Source organism: Phanerochaete carnosa (assembly GCF_000300595.1).
Source record: "Phanerochaete carnosa HHB-10118-sp unplaced genomic scaffold PHACAscaffold_7, whole genome shotgun sequence".
In the NCBI taxonomy this organism is placed as follows: Eukaryota; Fungi; Basidiomycota; class Agaricomycetes; order Polyporales; family Phanerochaetaceae; genus Phanerochaete; species Phanerochaete carnosa.
In genome coordinates this window covers 1,407,803-1,422,839 of record NW_006767634.1, presented here as the reverse complement: position 1 = coordinate 1,422,839, position 15,037 = coordinate 1,407,803, and the positions used below count along the sequence as shown (strand labels likewise).

The window sequence follows — 15,037 nt, the reverse complement described above, 5'->3', positions numbered from 1 at the left end:
TTACTATTTTGTCTACTATGTCAGCAGTTTTTGCGTCATCTCACCGAGGCCCTGGCCTCACACGAGCACCAAGCCAGTCGAGGGACTCTACCCATCAAGCCCTGAACCTACCAGTTTTCCCTCACCCTCAACCACCGTCCACGCCGAAACTATAATTTTGACTTATCGTGTCTGACATGGTGCGCCGAGGCGTCTCACGAGCAGAGCTATATGGCACTTCGCGAGCTCGAATCGGACTGGGAAGTACTGGGCGTGACCGGTACTACCTATGACAGTGGTGCACTATTAGGGCTTCCCAGACGCAATGTTAACAACACCTGACACGTCCGGAGAGTTTGGGACGCTCCCGCAACGTTGGCTATACGCCTCTTTGATTTTCAGCATACCCACCCGTATATAAAGGCGTCGGTGCAAGCCAGCGATGTCTACGGTACTCCAGACGTGCCAACATGGCGAACGTCGCAGTCGCCGTGGTCCTTGTCGCAGCCTTGCTATGGTTCTTACGTCGCAGACTCACGAAGATATCCTTGAGTGATGTCCCGGGTCCCAAACCCGAGTCATTCTGGCTAGGTGAGCAAGCCGCTGTTGCTTGCCTATGCATCATCTGACCCGATCCTCGTAAGGCAACCTCAAGCATTTGTACCTCCAACAGGTGGGAGAGGGAGACTTCGAACTCCAGGAGCAGTATGGCGGAATCGCCCGTGTACATACCAGTCTCGGGGTGAGTCGCGTTCTCCTGCTTCTGTTCCCTTCACATGTCCACTTGAAATGTTTTAGGGCAAATCGCTGTGGATTTCCGACCCGAAGGCACTGCAGTACATCTATGTAACCTCTGGATACAGGTTCACAAAACCTCCCGACCGTCGCGCTCTGTCCCGATTGCACTCAGGCCACGGATTGGCATGGGCGGAGGGTAAAATCTCAGCCCATAGTTATCTTCTCCACGCTAATAGCTTCGTATAGGAGAGGTTCACCAACGTCAACGCAAAGTCATGCTCCCTGCATTCCAAGCGCCCGAGATGAAGGCCCTGTTTCCCCACTTTACTCGTGCAGCCGAGGCCGTGAGTACCGCACGCTGTCTACGACTCTACCCACGAAGACAAACAATGCTCTGTTCAGATGTCAGTAAGATGGAAGGACCTGCTGACCACGTCTACTGGCCAGTCTGCAGAGATTGACATCCCCGCCTGGCTGTCTCAGGCAACGCTAAGTGCTGTCGGGGAAGGTATGTCTGCATCATCATCTAACATCACGCTACCAGTCAGCACTAACCTACTTGTTCGGTAGCGGCTTTCGACTATCACTTCGGCATAATGGAGGATCCAGAAAATGATCTCGTGCGCGCATACCGTGATCTCACGTGCGTCTGAATCTCTGTTAGGAAGTGGTTACACTTGTGAAGAGACTGAATTTGTTCGTCCAGACCTCTAGTGTTCAGCTTGCCGTCTGCCAAAGCTATGATCATGGTCGACATTCTGCGACTCTTCCCGGCTCGCGTCATTGAGTGGATCCAAGACCGCCAGAACAACCCAGCCATGGAGAAAGCTAGGGAGTGCGAAAGGCTGACTCTGAAGGTTGCGAAGGAGCTGGTGGACACGAAGGCAGAGGCGTTGAAGCAAGGCAAGGGAAGTAAGGATGTGTTCAGCCTGCTCGGTACGTCGCAGCCTATGTCTCTAGTCCTTGCACACACTGACCTCTCCCGCATTGCGCAGTCAAAGCTAACGTGGCCGAGGATGCAAAGTCGCGCCTGAGCGACGAAGAGATGTACGCTGAGATGCGGTCAGCGCTGTTCCTTTCGCGTCCAGGTAGCGTCGCTCACAGGCGTGGACCAGCACTATCCTCTTCGCAGGGCACGAGACGACGTCCTCGACCATCGGCTGGGCCCTCCTGGAGCTTGCGCGGCACCCCGAGGCGCAGACACGGCTCCGCCAGGAGATCATCGGCAAGCGGAGCACCCGCGGCGGCGCCGGGCTCACAGCCGCCGACGCGGAGAGCATGCCATACCTGCAGGCTGTCCTGCGCGAGGTGCTCCGCGTCCACCCGGTTATCGGCCATACCTTTCGTGTTGCTGAACGTGATGACGTGCTGCCGCTTTCAAAGCCCCTCACGACCAAGTCGGGCAAGGTGCTCGAGAAGCTGCCCGTCCCGAAGGGGACGCGCGTGATAGCGTCTGTTGCTGCGTACAATCGGTGCGTTGCTCGCTAGTGTCGCTGAGCGTTTTGTCTTTGTTGCTTAAGAGAGTCTAGCGATCCGGACCTTTGGGGAAGCGACCCACACTCGTTCGATCCTGAGCGTTGGCTGGATGGCAGGGTCAAGAAGGGCCAGGCACTAGGCATATTTGGAAATCTGTGAGCCTGTCGCTTCCACTGGTTATCTTTCTTGCTGATATTGTCACCTAGCTTTAATTTTGCCGCAGGTATACGAGCGTGCATCGGCTGGAGATTCGCGTACGTCCTCACCTTCGTCAGACATCCTCTCAACTAACCCCATTCTTTAGCATCTACATGGTCCAGGCATTCCTGATCGAACTCATACCGAACTTCGAGTTTGTGCCGACTGAAGATATAAAGAGGCTGCGCAGAGAGTTTCGCGGCCTCATGGCCCCGACCCTGGAAGGTGACAGAGGCAACATCCGCTTTCCGATTCGTGTGAGCTCGATTGACCACGAGGCCTAGTCTAGCGCGCATGCTTCGGGGTGCATGGGATAGGTACCAAATGAACTACTATTCGTGCATGCAAGCTGCGTTTTCATAGCGGCCACTTAGCGATGAAGGACCTCAAAAGAACGTACCCATAATGTTACTAGCTAGTATGCAAAATTTTCCTTACGTTGTTCATACCATGCTTGCTTTGCCGCAATTGTCCAAGGGTCGCGGAAGGACGAGGCTGCGCGACACCGGTAAGCCTGTGCACTCATGGCTCTATCATCCCTGGATATTTCCCAGCGCTCGTAATGGAAGGAGAAGTAGGCCGAGACCGGACCTCGCCATCACAGTGCTGTTTCCAGGACGCCCATATATGCTGTGCCCTCGGTACGTGAAAAAGTTTTTCTCCCGGAGTTTGTCTGAGAGTTCAAATCAACTTCCGCCAGTTATTGGAGGCGCCGGGCCCCATGGCCTGGAAGGTGGCAGCGAGCGGCATTGTCATATCAAGATATCGCAGATTGCCGCTTAGTGCGATACATTTAAGGTGGACTTATTCTTAAAGGACGTTTTCTGTTGGTGTAGTATGGGTTTGCAAGAGAAACCGGCGGCTAGATTTCCACGCTTGAAAGCGGAAGTTCGATGCGAGCAAGCGTAGGGTCCGCGCAACGTGCCTCGAGCAGAATTAGACAAAAACATGCGGCAGCGCTCCGAACTCGGATATAGGGCCAGAGGCTCAGAGCTATCCAGCGAGGCAGCATGTGGAATAGGGTAACCAAAGGCTTTGGCGTACGACCACCGTGCGAACCTTGTAGAACGATGGCATTGTTCTTGAGAAATTAGATCCCAGCAGTCAGATCATATGGTCGTGCAGCGATTCTTGGCGTAGTATTTATGTTTGCTCTATCCCAGATGGTACATCAAGACCCGTTAGATCTATACCACGCATCCACACTCAGTTAGGGAGCTCCTTGAACCGCTCGGGAGCAACCGAACCGTCAGCGAAAGGATAATCGATGTATCCCTGAGGGCTCTCAAAGGTGTAGTATGCCGAACGGTCGCCCTTTTCAGCAGAAATATCCTTCTGCCATCGCACTGGCAAGTCAGGCTGCAAAACAAAGTCAGCGTCATATAGGACTAGCATATACTGGTAACGCACGTTCGAGATGAACAGTCTACCCATACCGATTAAGTCACCCTTCGTCTCTGCGGCCTTGAGGGCAGATTCCCGACTGTAGCCACCAGCGCTGATTAACGGCCGCGAACCCCATATTTCCCGCAGGAAATCATTTGACTAGAGAACAATCAGCGGGGATCCGTCCAGACGCTACAACCGGGAAATTTACCTCTCCTTCCTGAACTGCCCTGTCTTTGTCGCCACTCATTCGGGACTCGACCAGATGGAGATAGGCTAACAACGGCCACCGTCTCGCTATCTCCGACACAAGGTAGCTGAAACTGGGTTTCGGGTCTGCCATACGCACCTCTGCACCACACAGTTATCAGCGGGTTAAGTACTGCCTCCGATGGCGTCGCTTGCACGCACCGTTGAACTCGCCCCATGGGCTGAACCGGATGCTGACCCTGCTCTCTCCGATCGCTTTGACTGCCGCGTCGAGCACGTCAAGCGCGAACCGCGCCCGATTCTCCACCGAACCACCGTACTCGTCTGTACGCTTGTTTGTAACATCTTGGGTGAACTGATCGATCAGGTAGCCGTTGGCCCCATGCAGCTCAACTCCATCAAAACCAGCACGGACGGCGTTCTTCGCTGCTGTACCGTAAAGTCCGATGTACTCCTTGATTTCTAGAAGGCGCATCAGTCTGTCGTAAAATTAGACCCAGATTTCGTCGTAAGTATGCTCACCTTCGCTTGTCAAAGGGCGCGGTGGGAACGGCCTTACAGACATCCGCACGTCGGATGCAGAGACATAGGGATGTCCCCCCTCCTCCTGGAGGATCTGTGGCATGGCTGCCCGCCCGAGAGCCCACAGCTGCAGATATATGTAAGACCCCCGAGTATGGACGGCGTCCGTGACCTGTCGCGTAATGTGGATTAGCGATAGGCGGCCAGCTACTGCGAGAGCAGACGTACGAGCTTCCAGCCGGCAACTTGCTCGTCACTCCAAATGCCGGGGACGTGTGGAAATCCACTGGCCTGCGGAGCAATGAAGGTCGCCTCGCTGACAATGAGCGTGCCGGGCGTGCTGGCGCGCTGTGCGTAGTACTCGGCCATGAGTGGTGTCGGGACGTGCGCTTTGGTCGCGCGGAGGCGTGTGAGCGGAGCCATCACAACGCGGTGCTGTAGCATCGCGTCGCCGACCTTGACAGGCGCGAAGAGTTTTGGGTGAGACATGGCTGAGAGTGAGGGTGTGTGCTACATGGGTGTTATATGTCCCTAGAAGCTGCTGCGACACGCGCCTGTCATGCATGACTGATACATCACAATAGTCAGGGCCGACGTCGATAGCCGAGGCATCCAGCCCGCTCAACACTCCCTCTTAGTGAGGGCGCATACTTAGTTTTGGGCGGACAATGCGCAGACAACGCAGCCCGCAGTGCAGCCCTTTACACTTACGCGCGCCGAAACCGCCGAGTTCAGCCTCTCATTAACATTGTCGGGAGTACTGTGACCGGCTCGTCAGCGTACGAGAGCGTCGCCGCGGGTACAGTACCTTGAGTCTGCTCGTTCCAAGAGGCACCTCTTGGGGTCCTGGGCGTTTGAAGTCTAACGCGCATGCAGGGCGGTCTTGTTGATTATGAATTTATGATCCATGCCAGACGACTCCAGTCAAGGGCAAGTCATCTCTCCAGCTTCAGCTTTCTACAGCCAGAATCTGCCACGGCCCGTCTCTCCTTCGCGTGCGCGATACACATAAGAATGGTGACGAAGAGGTCCGGAAATATTGTCTACACGTTCCAGTGTTCGATCCCTAGCATCAACAAATCCGCCTGGGCCCTGAAATTTGAAGTTTTCCGAAAGGATACCAGCGCGGTGATTAGATTGTGTCCCCGAGGCGAGTGGGCTTGACTTGTGAGCAATCCCTTCATCCAGGGCGACCTCATCTCAACTGCCTGTGAACTTTGCTCCTGGGGCGCGCACAAACCCCAATGTCCGTGCATAGTCTGGCAGACGTGCATCTGTACTCGTCTTCACATGTGTAGTAAGCTAGCACACTTGGGTAAGAACCCGAGATAACAGCTTATCGTCCCGAGATTGAGAATTATTATCACCTTTCGTAACAAAAGAAGACCGGTCAATAACGCAGCGATGCTTTCACTAGTATTATGACCAGAGTATGTTATTAAAGCGACCACATTCGTACGGGTTGCATCGAAAGTGAGCGCCAGACCAGATCCTAACGGAGTTTACTGTCATACTCGCGCTTGCGAGAGCTTTTTGATGCAGGTACGTTCAACTCCATGCATCTTCCGGCCTTCATAGTGGCTGAAGATTCAAGCCTGGACAGCAGAATGTGACAAATGGAATAGCTTTGATATGAATTGGCGAGTCACTCAGCTTAGCTCTACCTTCAATGACCCGGTGATTGTACTCCAGTGCGTAGTTGGTCTCCATGCGATTGGCAGAACACCCATCCCCGATCGAGCGCTCGTGAGTATGCGGGCCTGTGGATAGAATCGCACATGAGGCTGATACAAGCAGACGGCTATTCCTAGATTTAGCGTCGTCTGAAGATGAACTTTCTTCGTAGAGACTGCGGAATGTAAGTGGGCTACCCGCTCGTCGCGTACTTGAATGTTACCGGAAGGAAAAGGGGTGACGACTAACGAGATTAGATATTATGAGCATCTCGTCGTTGGGTGAACACTCTCACGTCGTATCGACGGCATACCAATGCGTTGACGATGGTCAGCACTTCCATGAGAGCTGCCTACTGCGACAAGCGGTTTTTGTTTGCGTCTTATTTGCTATTATAGGTCCAACAGGCTTGCCTTTTTTCGAGCATGCGCTTATGCCTCCGACGCCGTCTCTTATCGATGTTCCATCCCCGCGATTCAGAGAGAACGAGGTAATTGAGCAATCTTTAAGTAGACTATACACTTCTGATTCCACTCCGTTAATTTATGCAGCTGTCCCGGCGTCGATCTCGCGGGCTTCGTGCCGGAGGCTGCTTGAGGCACCATCGGAGAGCCTATCCTGGCGGGTAATCCGACAGAAGTCCGTACAACCCTATCCAGGCTCTGCTAATTTTCCGACCTGGGGAACGAGGCCTAGGTCAGCCATGTTGATATAATAGTCTCAACTCGAGCTCCCGAAGGTAAGTCTCTGATGGATAATGGGCGTGAGAGACGAGTAACAGGGCGCTAGTTTCCCTCCGCCGACCAATACATCCATTGGTGCCCTAGTGATGGAAGGCGATGGCGAAGCCTCGAGGCAACCTGGATTCGGGATCGCAGAACTGCATATGGGATGCTTCGCCCAAGAGCTCTGTGCGTATGGCGATGCAACAACACGCTGCTGCCGCACGGCTCGCAAGCTGCAACTTGCCTGCCAACTCCACTCGCCGTTTTTAAGAGGTCCATGCTGCTCGTGTCTAGCTGCGAATTCTGCTCATATCCAGACACTCACTCTTCCGACGATCAGTCGATACCCGGCAACAATCTTGCAAGGTTGATATCTGTATACGGAGATCCTTGAGGGGACAAACGACCAAACAAGGTTGTACCCCAAATCTCAGCAAACAGTCCGCAGGTGGGTGTCCATCTGAGAGAGGTACGGAGTGGTTATAAAACTGACAGTGCTCTGTTTTTGAACCTTTCTCTAGATCTACAGTACTAAACCTTTCGTTTGAAAGATGCCGTTCATCTTCTCTCACTTGGCCGGCGGGATCCACCAACTCGTCCGAGACTTACGCGGATGTCTGCAAGATCTCATCGCGGTAGTGACACGCGACTCGATAGGACAGACGGAAGTCGTCTTTGAAACACCATCTGCGCCATGTAAGAGACGGCTGTGGAGGGCTTCCTCAGCTGTCTCTTACATCCCTCTCGCGGTGGATTTCAGAGTCGCTGTAGAGACAAAATTTTCAGGATCCGCTGCCTTTCCAGCGCCCTGGTGAGTTTCTTCTCTACGAATGTTAGCTAATCGCCCAGTGACGAGCGCTTCGATGATCCAGCGGCACCTGCTTATACCACCCACCGCGTTCACCCGCCTGCTGCCGAATCGAGCTGGATCACAACATCTACGTCGCTGTCGTCGACTCTGTCACGAATTTGTCGGAGATGAGCTGCCCATGCACGGGCGCTATTGTGGTATGCACGCTCTCACCCTCAATTTTACTTTGGCTTATGCCACGCGATCGCAGCGCAACGCGGAAAAGCTTTTAATATGGGACTCCAGCGCCAACAGAGGGTACGATTTTGCTGCGCTCTGCACATACATACAAAGGCGGCTTCTGGAAGAATCAAAAGCCTTCGTTGGAATATACACGTCTGAATCGTCACGCAATACCGGCGCTGTCGCCGCTGGATTGCCTTGCTCCCAAGTTTCAGGCAGTTCTGTGGTCGCCCTCGCGGCGGACTGTCCCGAGAATTTCTTGTCTACGGACTTATTTGGGCACTCTCAGTCCTCAACACTACCTTTCGAGACACTTCATCCATGGCCAGTGTCCTACCTTTCCGACAAAAATAACCTCAGACTATTCCTCGTGAGTACACTTTATTTACAATCCATAATCATATATGCTGATCTGGGTGAGCTTCAGTCGCCCGCAAAAGACCAAGGACCGCGGTGGGCGCGCTCTGTCACTGAAAGTCTTCTGCTATCGTCCAGCAGCGACTCGCTACCCGACCCAGAAGTGTATCCTGTTACTGTCCGCCTTTCGGACATCTCCCCGGGACCTCCGGAGTATGACAAGCTCCCAGATGACAATGAAGACGTCCACGAGAGCGATGGAGCCCAGACAGACAGCGATAGCGACCCTGATGGCTCTGACGAGCACTTAACAACCCCGAACCCATCTTCGCAGCAACCCCCACCGGACCGCACGCTGCTACTTGTTTCCTCCCCTGCCGCGCCATCGGCAGAAGCGCCGTTGCCGGCATCCGTACGTCAGGGCTCACAGGTGTCGCGGCTCAGTAGTTCAATGGCGCAATCGTCGTTATCGTCTTGTCACGACGGGACGTCTGCAAGTGTGCTTCCATCCCCACTGCGTCCCGCACAATCCGCGGCCCTCCTGCGATTCCCGAAGTCCTTCCTCTCGGCGGCGCATAGCACGAGCCGAACCGCCGATCACAGCCGCATCGCTTGTCTGTCTTCCTCTGAGAGCTTGTCTGAGCTCTCTGGGAGCGAGGATGAGGAAGACGGCGAGTATGACGCTCCGTTGAGTGATGAGAACGACAGCGACGTGTACATCCCCCGAGACCACGCCTCCGCGCCTCCGAGGAAGCGTCGCAGGTTGTCCGCGGCGTCATCGAAAGGAAGCCGCGCCGGCTGCCCTCTTCGCAAGCCGGAGGGAATGTTCGTCTGCGACATTTCGGGCTGCAGGAAGACGTTCACGCGCGAGCACGACCTGAGGCGCCACGTCGATGGGCCGCACAATGGCGACATTAAACGGGCGTGCAGTGGGTGCGGCAAAAAGTACAGCAGGCTCGACTCGTTGAAGAGACACCTAAGGAGTGCGGAGGGATGTAAGGCGTTATCGACAGAGGAGAACCGGGTACTGTTGGTACGACTTGAGACGGAAGAGAAGGTGACTTCGCTCTTTTTGGCGCGTTATACAGTGGCTGATTGATTGATGACTCACGCAGGCCGCTAAAAAGGCTGAGAAGGTAGGGAAGAGCCAGAAGGGGCAGGACGATGGGCAGCCCGCCTCGACTAAGCGATACAAAAAGCGGAAACGCGTCGAGTAGCTTGTGCAATTTATCGATGCTCTCGGCCGTTTTACTTGACCAAATATTGACTGTGCACACTGTATCTCTAGCTTCTGGTTGTACACCACTGGTATCTCATTACCACGTCCATTGCTAGTGATGTTGTCTCGTATCATCGACCTGCACAATATCGTGACGGTAAATAACTTGAACGTTCACTGGAAGCATATCCGAAGCCAAACTTGTGACAACCCAGTAATAACATTATATCTCCGAGTTCTAGAATAACGTCGTAGTTCTGATACCATGACCCACAGACTCCTGCATTCGTATAGAGGATGTTTCACCTCATACCGGGACATGCGCAGCGGGACTGGTGCGCCAGGAGTACTGTCTGGCAATGGCGGATATTTAGTCAGCGAACGATAGCCAAGTGGAGCTATCGAATGAAATTAGATGTGAGCCGTGGTCGTCTTTGTGGCGTCGCAATTCGTTCCCACACCCGCACTGGCCGATGCTGACTACCTCTTCTCTATCGGCGGCGCCGCGCACGGAGCGTCTTCAGCCCCGCTCGCCGATGTATACGCGCCAACGGATGTCTCTGCGACCGCCGCCCAGGTGTTTAAAGGCGTTTAGAGGCAGTTAGAGGCGTTTCTGGCGATTTCCGTTCAACCCGCCCTTCGAATGATGCGAATTCATTCGGCGATGTCGTTGTCCGGGGTGATCAAGCCGAACCACAGTACACACTCCATCTACTCGACGACTGGGGATAGCATGTCCTCCACGCTTACCTAGGCGCTGGCCTTGTGGGGGATATATCAACAGGCTGCAGGGTAGCCAGGTGGTCATCAGCTCACTGAGCAGCCCACCAAGCTTGAGACAGCCCGCCGAGCAACCCAAAAAACGAGAAATGGCTCCTGTCAAGAATGGTCGTCTTCTCTTTAATGATATTCCCTCAGGTGAGTGTCTGCGGTCCCATGTATGATATCGCTGCCCGTCTGACGTATGATTTGCGCAAAGGCTACCCCGAACCTGGCAAGACCACCATCTACGACGAGTCCGAGACGATTGATCTCGACAGTGTCTCCTTGAACGGCGGCTTCCTCGTCAAGACTCTCGTTCTCTCCGCTGATCCTTACCTCCGTGCCAGGATGCGGGACCCCAAGGTCGAGAGCTTCGTAGTGCGTACCTGTCACATCCTGCATTGATCTGTCGGCCCCTAACAGCTGCTCCTGCAGCCCGCTTTCGAGAAGGGCCAGCCGATCTCCAATTTCGGTGTTGGTGTCGTCCTGCGCTCTGAGAACAAGGCTATCAAGGCTGGAGACCACGTCCATGGCCTTTTCCGTGAGTGTTGTGTTTATCCTATGCTCTTATTGGCGAATCTTACAATTCCACTTTTAGCCTTCAAAAAGTACATCACCCTTCCCAACCTCGAAGGCTCCCGCATCCTCGAGAACAAGGAGCGTCTCCCATGGTCTGCGTATGTTGGGGTCGCCGGCATGCCTGGCCAGACCGCCTACGCTGCCTGGAAGGAGTACGCCCAGGCGAGGAAGGGCGAGACCGTCTTTGTCACGGCGGCATCTGGCCCTATCGGCTCGCTCATCGTCCAATTCGCGAACGCCGACGGCATGAAGGTCATCGCCTCTGCCGGCTCCGACGAAAAGGTCGCATTCGTCAAGAGCCTCGGAGCAGACGTCGTGTTCAACTACAAGAAGACGAAGACGGCCGATGTACTGGCAAAGGAAGGCCCCATCAATGTCTACTGGGACAACGTCGGCGGCGAGTCGCTCGATGCCGCTCTTGCAAACGCGGCAAAGCACGCCCGATTCGTGGTAAGCCTCCTCGTCGCTCAGACACACGTCCCGCTCTGCTAAGCATCCACTGTTACAGGAGTGTGGCTACATCACTGGCTACAATGGCGAGGGGACGCCGGTGAAGAACATGGCGGTGGTCTTCGGGAAGGAGATCACGCTCTACGGCTTCCTTGTCTTCTCGCTCCTGCCCAAGTATGGAGAGGACTTTTACCGCGAAATCCCGGCGCGCGTCGCCAAGGGCGAGCTCAGGTATATCGAGGATGCCAAGAAGGGCCTCGAGTGGGCCGGCCATGCCATCCTGGAGAATCAGCAGGGCAAAAACCATGGGAAGAGCGTGATTATCGTCGCTGAGGAATAAATAAACGCGACGAGTAGCCCGTGATCGGAATGTAACATTAGCATCAAAGTGTTGTACGCTGTCTACAGACTTATAACGCAAGAGACAACTTGTATCAAGACTAGAGAGCTTAGAAGATAGTATTCGAAGAGTTCGACTTCACTATTTTCATTATTCAGTGTACTGATACAGACATTGTCGTGCTTACAGCCCCAGCGGGCGCTATAGGGCAAGCCCATCGCTCGTATCACGGTTGCTTCCTTTGCTCGCGTGCCAGCTAGTCCCCATAGCATAACCCGGGAGGTTAAGCTTACTGTCGATGTCTATCCTTTGGCACACCGCCCAAAGAACCCTGGGTTCGACACGAATGGCGTTGGTAGCCCAGTGTGCGTCGAATTCGAGACGACTGAGAGCGCTGGAGTCGTCGACGTGTGACCAATGTAGGAGCTGGCTTAAAGTGAGTGTATCGATGGCATTAAGCGGACACTTTGTCCATACTGGGGGGAACACGGCCTCCGATGTTTCCTGGGCGAAACTGACAGTGGAGGTCGTCTTCAGCCAATCCCTTCTTTTGATATCTTGAACGTATGATAAGAGATGATAAGCGACGTCGGCTGATCTTAGCGCTGCGCCCCGTCAGATAAGGCATTGATGCGCCCGCCGGCTGCCAGCGACGAGTCCTGTCATACTCCTGCTACAACCGCATTCTACTTATGAATCATGAGCAATGCGAAAGCTCGGATTAGCACTTCCCGGCAGTCCCGCTGAGCGAAGCGGCGGAAAAATAGTTCTGCAGAAGGCTGACTGTGCGTACGTTATTAATAAGAGGTCCTTGAGTATATAGTGGCATGCTACACTATGCCACGAAACACGTCTCTCTCTCAGCTATGTCTCAGCCAAAGCTCTTCGCACCCGTCAAGGTTGGCGATGTTACACTGCAACACCGCGTCGTGATGGCCCCCCTCACGCGGTACCGCGCAACCAAAGCACACGTCCCGACGCAACTCATGGCCGAGTACTACGCACAGCGTGCCAGCACGCCCGGCACACTCATTATCAGCGAGGCGACCCCCGTCGCCCCACAGGCAGGTGGATATCGACACGTCCCTGGCATCTGGAATGACGAGCAAGTTGCCGGCTGGAAGCTCGTACGTACTGTTCTCACGGTGGTCGGCCCCTGTCACTAAACAACATTACGTTAATGTATAGGTTACGGACGCCGTGCATGGTCAGGGGTCCTTCATTTATCTGCAGTTATGGGCCCTCGGGCGAGCGGCCAACCCAGCTGTCCTTCAGGAGGAGGGAGGATATCCCTACATCTCTGCATCCGACGTGCCACTGCAGGGCAGGCCCTTCCCACCGCGCCCTTTGACTGGGGAAGGTAAGCATGCCCATGACAGGATTCAAGCTATATCTCCATAATGTGCTCATGCCTACTCCAGAAATCAAAGAGTACATCAAGCTCTACGGCGCGGCAGCAGAGAACGCCGCTCGCGCTGGTTTCGACGGTGTCGAGCTGCATGGGGCCAACGGCTACCTGATCGATCAGTTCACTCAAGATGTTACAAACAAGCGTACAGACGAGTACGGTGGTTCGATGGAGAATCGGGCACGGTTCGCGCTTGACGTGCTCGACGCGGCAGTCAAGGCGATTGGCGAGAGCAAGGTTGGCATCCGGTTCAGCCCATGGAGCAATTTCAGCGGTGAGTGCGAGTGGCGTCGGCGGAGGTGATATTTGATTCACTGACGGCTGTGTGGTGCAGGTATGCGTATGGCGGACCCGAAACCTGGTTTCAGCTTCCTCGTGTCGGAGATCGCAGAACGGTGGCCATCGTTCGCCTATATTCATCTGATTGAGCCCCGAACGGAGGCCGATCGAGACAGAGTAGTCGGGGAAGGAGAGGTAGGTTTCCCGGCTTGTGGCGCCAGGACGAACCCCTCGCTGATTGTTCTATAGTCAAATGACTTCCTGAGAGAAATTTGGGGTCATCGGCCGTTCATCAGCGCCGGTGGCTACGATAAAGAGTCTGCATTCGAGGTCGCCGAGACGAAAGGCAGCCTGATCGCTGCCGGTAGATTATTCATCTCGAATGTACGTTGGTGGCATATGCCAGTCCTTCATGATATTGATATTGATTCTGATTTTGCAGCCTGACTTACCGGTGCGATGGCAGAATGATATCCCTGTCGACAAGGGTGATCGTTCGACGTACTACATTGTCGAAAGCCCGCAGGGGTATACCGACTACCCTTTCGCTGATGGCTCAGTTGCTCCTGAGCGGTTCAAGAAGCTCCCTAACTGAGATCCTTACTAGTAAGGATTTAAATTCAATTTCACTCTATAAGCGATATAAATTTGGATTCTCGGCCTGTTTTTCTCGTGTGTCTGCAGGCCCTGAGCGCGGTCTAGAACAGGTCTGTCCAGACTGTCCCAGACTCGCGGGATATTTTCGCATCTTGTAATTACGCCACTGATGTTCAATAATTGTCCTTCAAACGAACTAGAAGCTTCATAACTTACTTTCAGCTCTTTATACTAATCCCTAGCATCGACATCGCTGTATAGGCAGCAAAACTGACCCCCGCATTTCAGCGCTTATGGTGCACGTGATGTGGGCGAGAATGACTGGTCCCGGTCAGTGGTCACCCACCACTTGGCGTCTGACATTCTCTCACAGGGTGCGCCTCATGAACTATGTTCTCACATAAAAGTGTCATGGGACGAAATAGCTTGGGGAGGGGGGCTAGATAAGAAGGCTCTTGGTTTACGGCGCTGTTGATTTGTTATGTAGGCCAGAGCCGGACTTCGTGGAAAGATACCGCTGCGCTCCATCTACCCTTCATGCCTGAGCCTCAGTCCGTGCTAGTGCCCGGGTCGCCTTCAGATAGCGCGAAGCTGGACTTTGAGGCCAAGGTAACTGCTTCGATCGAGCAGCTAGATTTCGTCGCCTACTACGAGAATAACGCCGGACGGCTTGTCGTCGATCCCGAGTACGTCTTCAGCTTACGTCTTCATCTGCATCTTCGAGTTCTATGTGACGACTCGCGATTGATTTTTCACAGGGAAGCGAAAGTAGAGTTTGGAGAAGAGATTTCGAAGAAATTGAAGCTGACCGCTGACGGGACGACAGTGTTGTGGCCTCAACCTGCCGACGACCCTGACGACCCCCAGAACGTGCGTTCCAGAGCTCCGACGTTCCCGATGCGAGAACTGAGTGTCTGCTCTTGGTCAACAGTGGTCGGACGTTCGCAAAGGCTTTCAGCTTTTCATCATCACTCTAGCCGCTATTGTACCCGATTTCGACAACGGTATAGGTGAGCGAAAACTGTATATTGTGGCCGATTTTTCACCGTCTCACGTTGTTGTACAGGGACTGCTGCTCTCTTTGCCATCGCAAGGCAGTTCAAGA

The 15,037-nt window shown here is 54.1% G+C and overlaps 5 protein-coding genes across 5 annotated transcripts in view; 4 read left to right on the top strand and 1 right to left on the bottom strand.

Annotated features, from left to right (window-relative positions):
- Positions 1-79: 79 nt before the first annotated feature.
- Positions 80-2,857, top strand: PHACADRAFT_124964 (uncharacterized protein). The gene is made up of 12 exons (XM_007397978.1): positions 80-570; positions 624-721; positions 778-913; positions 964-1,061; positions 1,120-1,225; positions 1,288-1,360; positions 1,424-1,653; positions 1,713-1,779; positions 1,833-2,189; positions 2,247-2,348; positions 2,400-2,447; positions 2,498-2,857. Exons 1-12 carry the CDS (start codon positions 450-452, stop codon positions 2,673-2,675), a joined length of 1,614 nt encoding a protein of 537 aa, XP_007398040.1. The 5' UTR covers positions 80-449; the 3' UTR covers positions 2,676-2,857.
- Positions 2,858-3,503: 646 nt separating this feature from the next.
- On the bottom strand, positions 3,504-4,998 carry PHACADRAFT_147821 (uncharacterized protein; the record flags this gene model as incomplete). Its single annotated transcript, XM_007397977.1, has 6 exons — positions 3,504-3,750; positions 3,802-3,936; positions 3,989-4,128; positions 4,189-4,449; positions 4,510-4,681; positions 4,738-4,998. The coding sequence occupies 6 exons, from the start codon at positions 4,996-4,998 to the stop codon at positions 3,598-3,600; spliced, it is 1,122 nt and encodes a 373-aa protein (XP_007398039.1). The 3' UTR covers positions 3,504-3,597.
- Positions 4,999-10,386: 5,388 nt separating this feature from the next.
- On the top strand, positions 10,387-11,731 carry PHACADRAFT_124959 (uncharacterized protein; the record flags this gene model as incomplete). Its single annotated transcript, XM_007397976.1, has 5 exons — positions 10,387-10,435; positions 10,497-10,657; positions 10,715-10,820; positions 10,878-11,308; positions 11,367-11,731. 5 exons carry the CDS (start codon positions 10,387-10,389, stop codon positions 11,646-11,648), a joined length of 1,029 nt encoding a protein of 342 aa, XP_007398038.1. The 3' UTR covers positions 11,649-11,731.
- An 885-nt stretch (positions 11,732-12,616) lies between these two features.
- Positions 12,617-14,089, top strand: PHACADRAFT_259653 (uncharacterized protein; the record flags this gene model as incomplete). The annotated part of the gene is made up of 6 exons (XM_007397975.1): positions 12,617-12,775; positions 12,837-13,008; positions 13,070-13,330; positions 13,391-13,530; positions 13,585-13,719; positions 13,778-14,089. Coding segments are annotated over 6 exons (1,020 nt in total), but the record flags the coding sequence as incomplete, so codon positions are not given.
- Positions 14,090-14,469: 380 nt separating this feature from the next.
- The window catches only part of PHACADRAFT_197775 (uncharacterized protein), a gene marked incomplete at both ends in the record, with an annotated part of 2,869 nt that continues 2,301 nt past the window's right edge, over positions 14,470-15,037 (top strand). The window contains 3 exons of the mRNA XM_007397974.1: positions 14,470-14,618; positions 14,691-14,802; positions 14,864-14,942. Of these exons, the coding sequence (XP_007398036.1) occupies positions 14,470-14,618; positions 14,691-14,802; positions 14,864-14,942 (340 nt within the window). The remainder of the gene's footprint in view (positions 14,619-14,690; positions 14,803-14,863; positions 14,943-15,037) is intronic.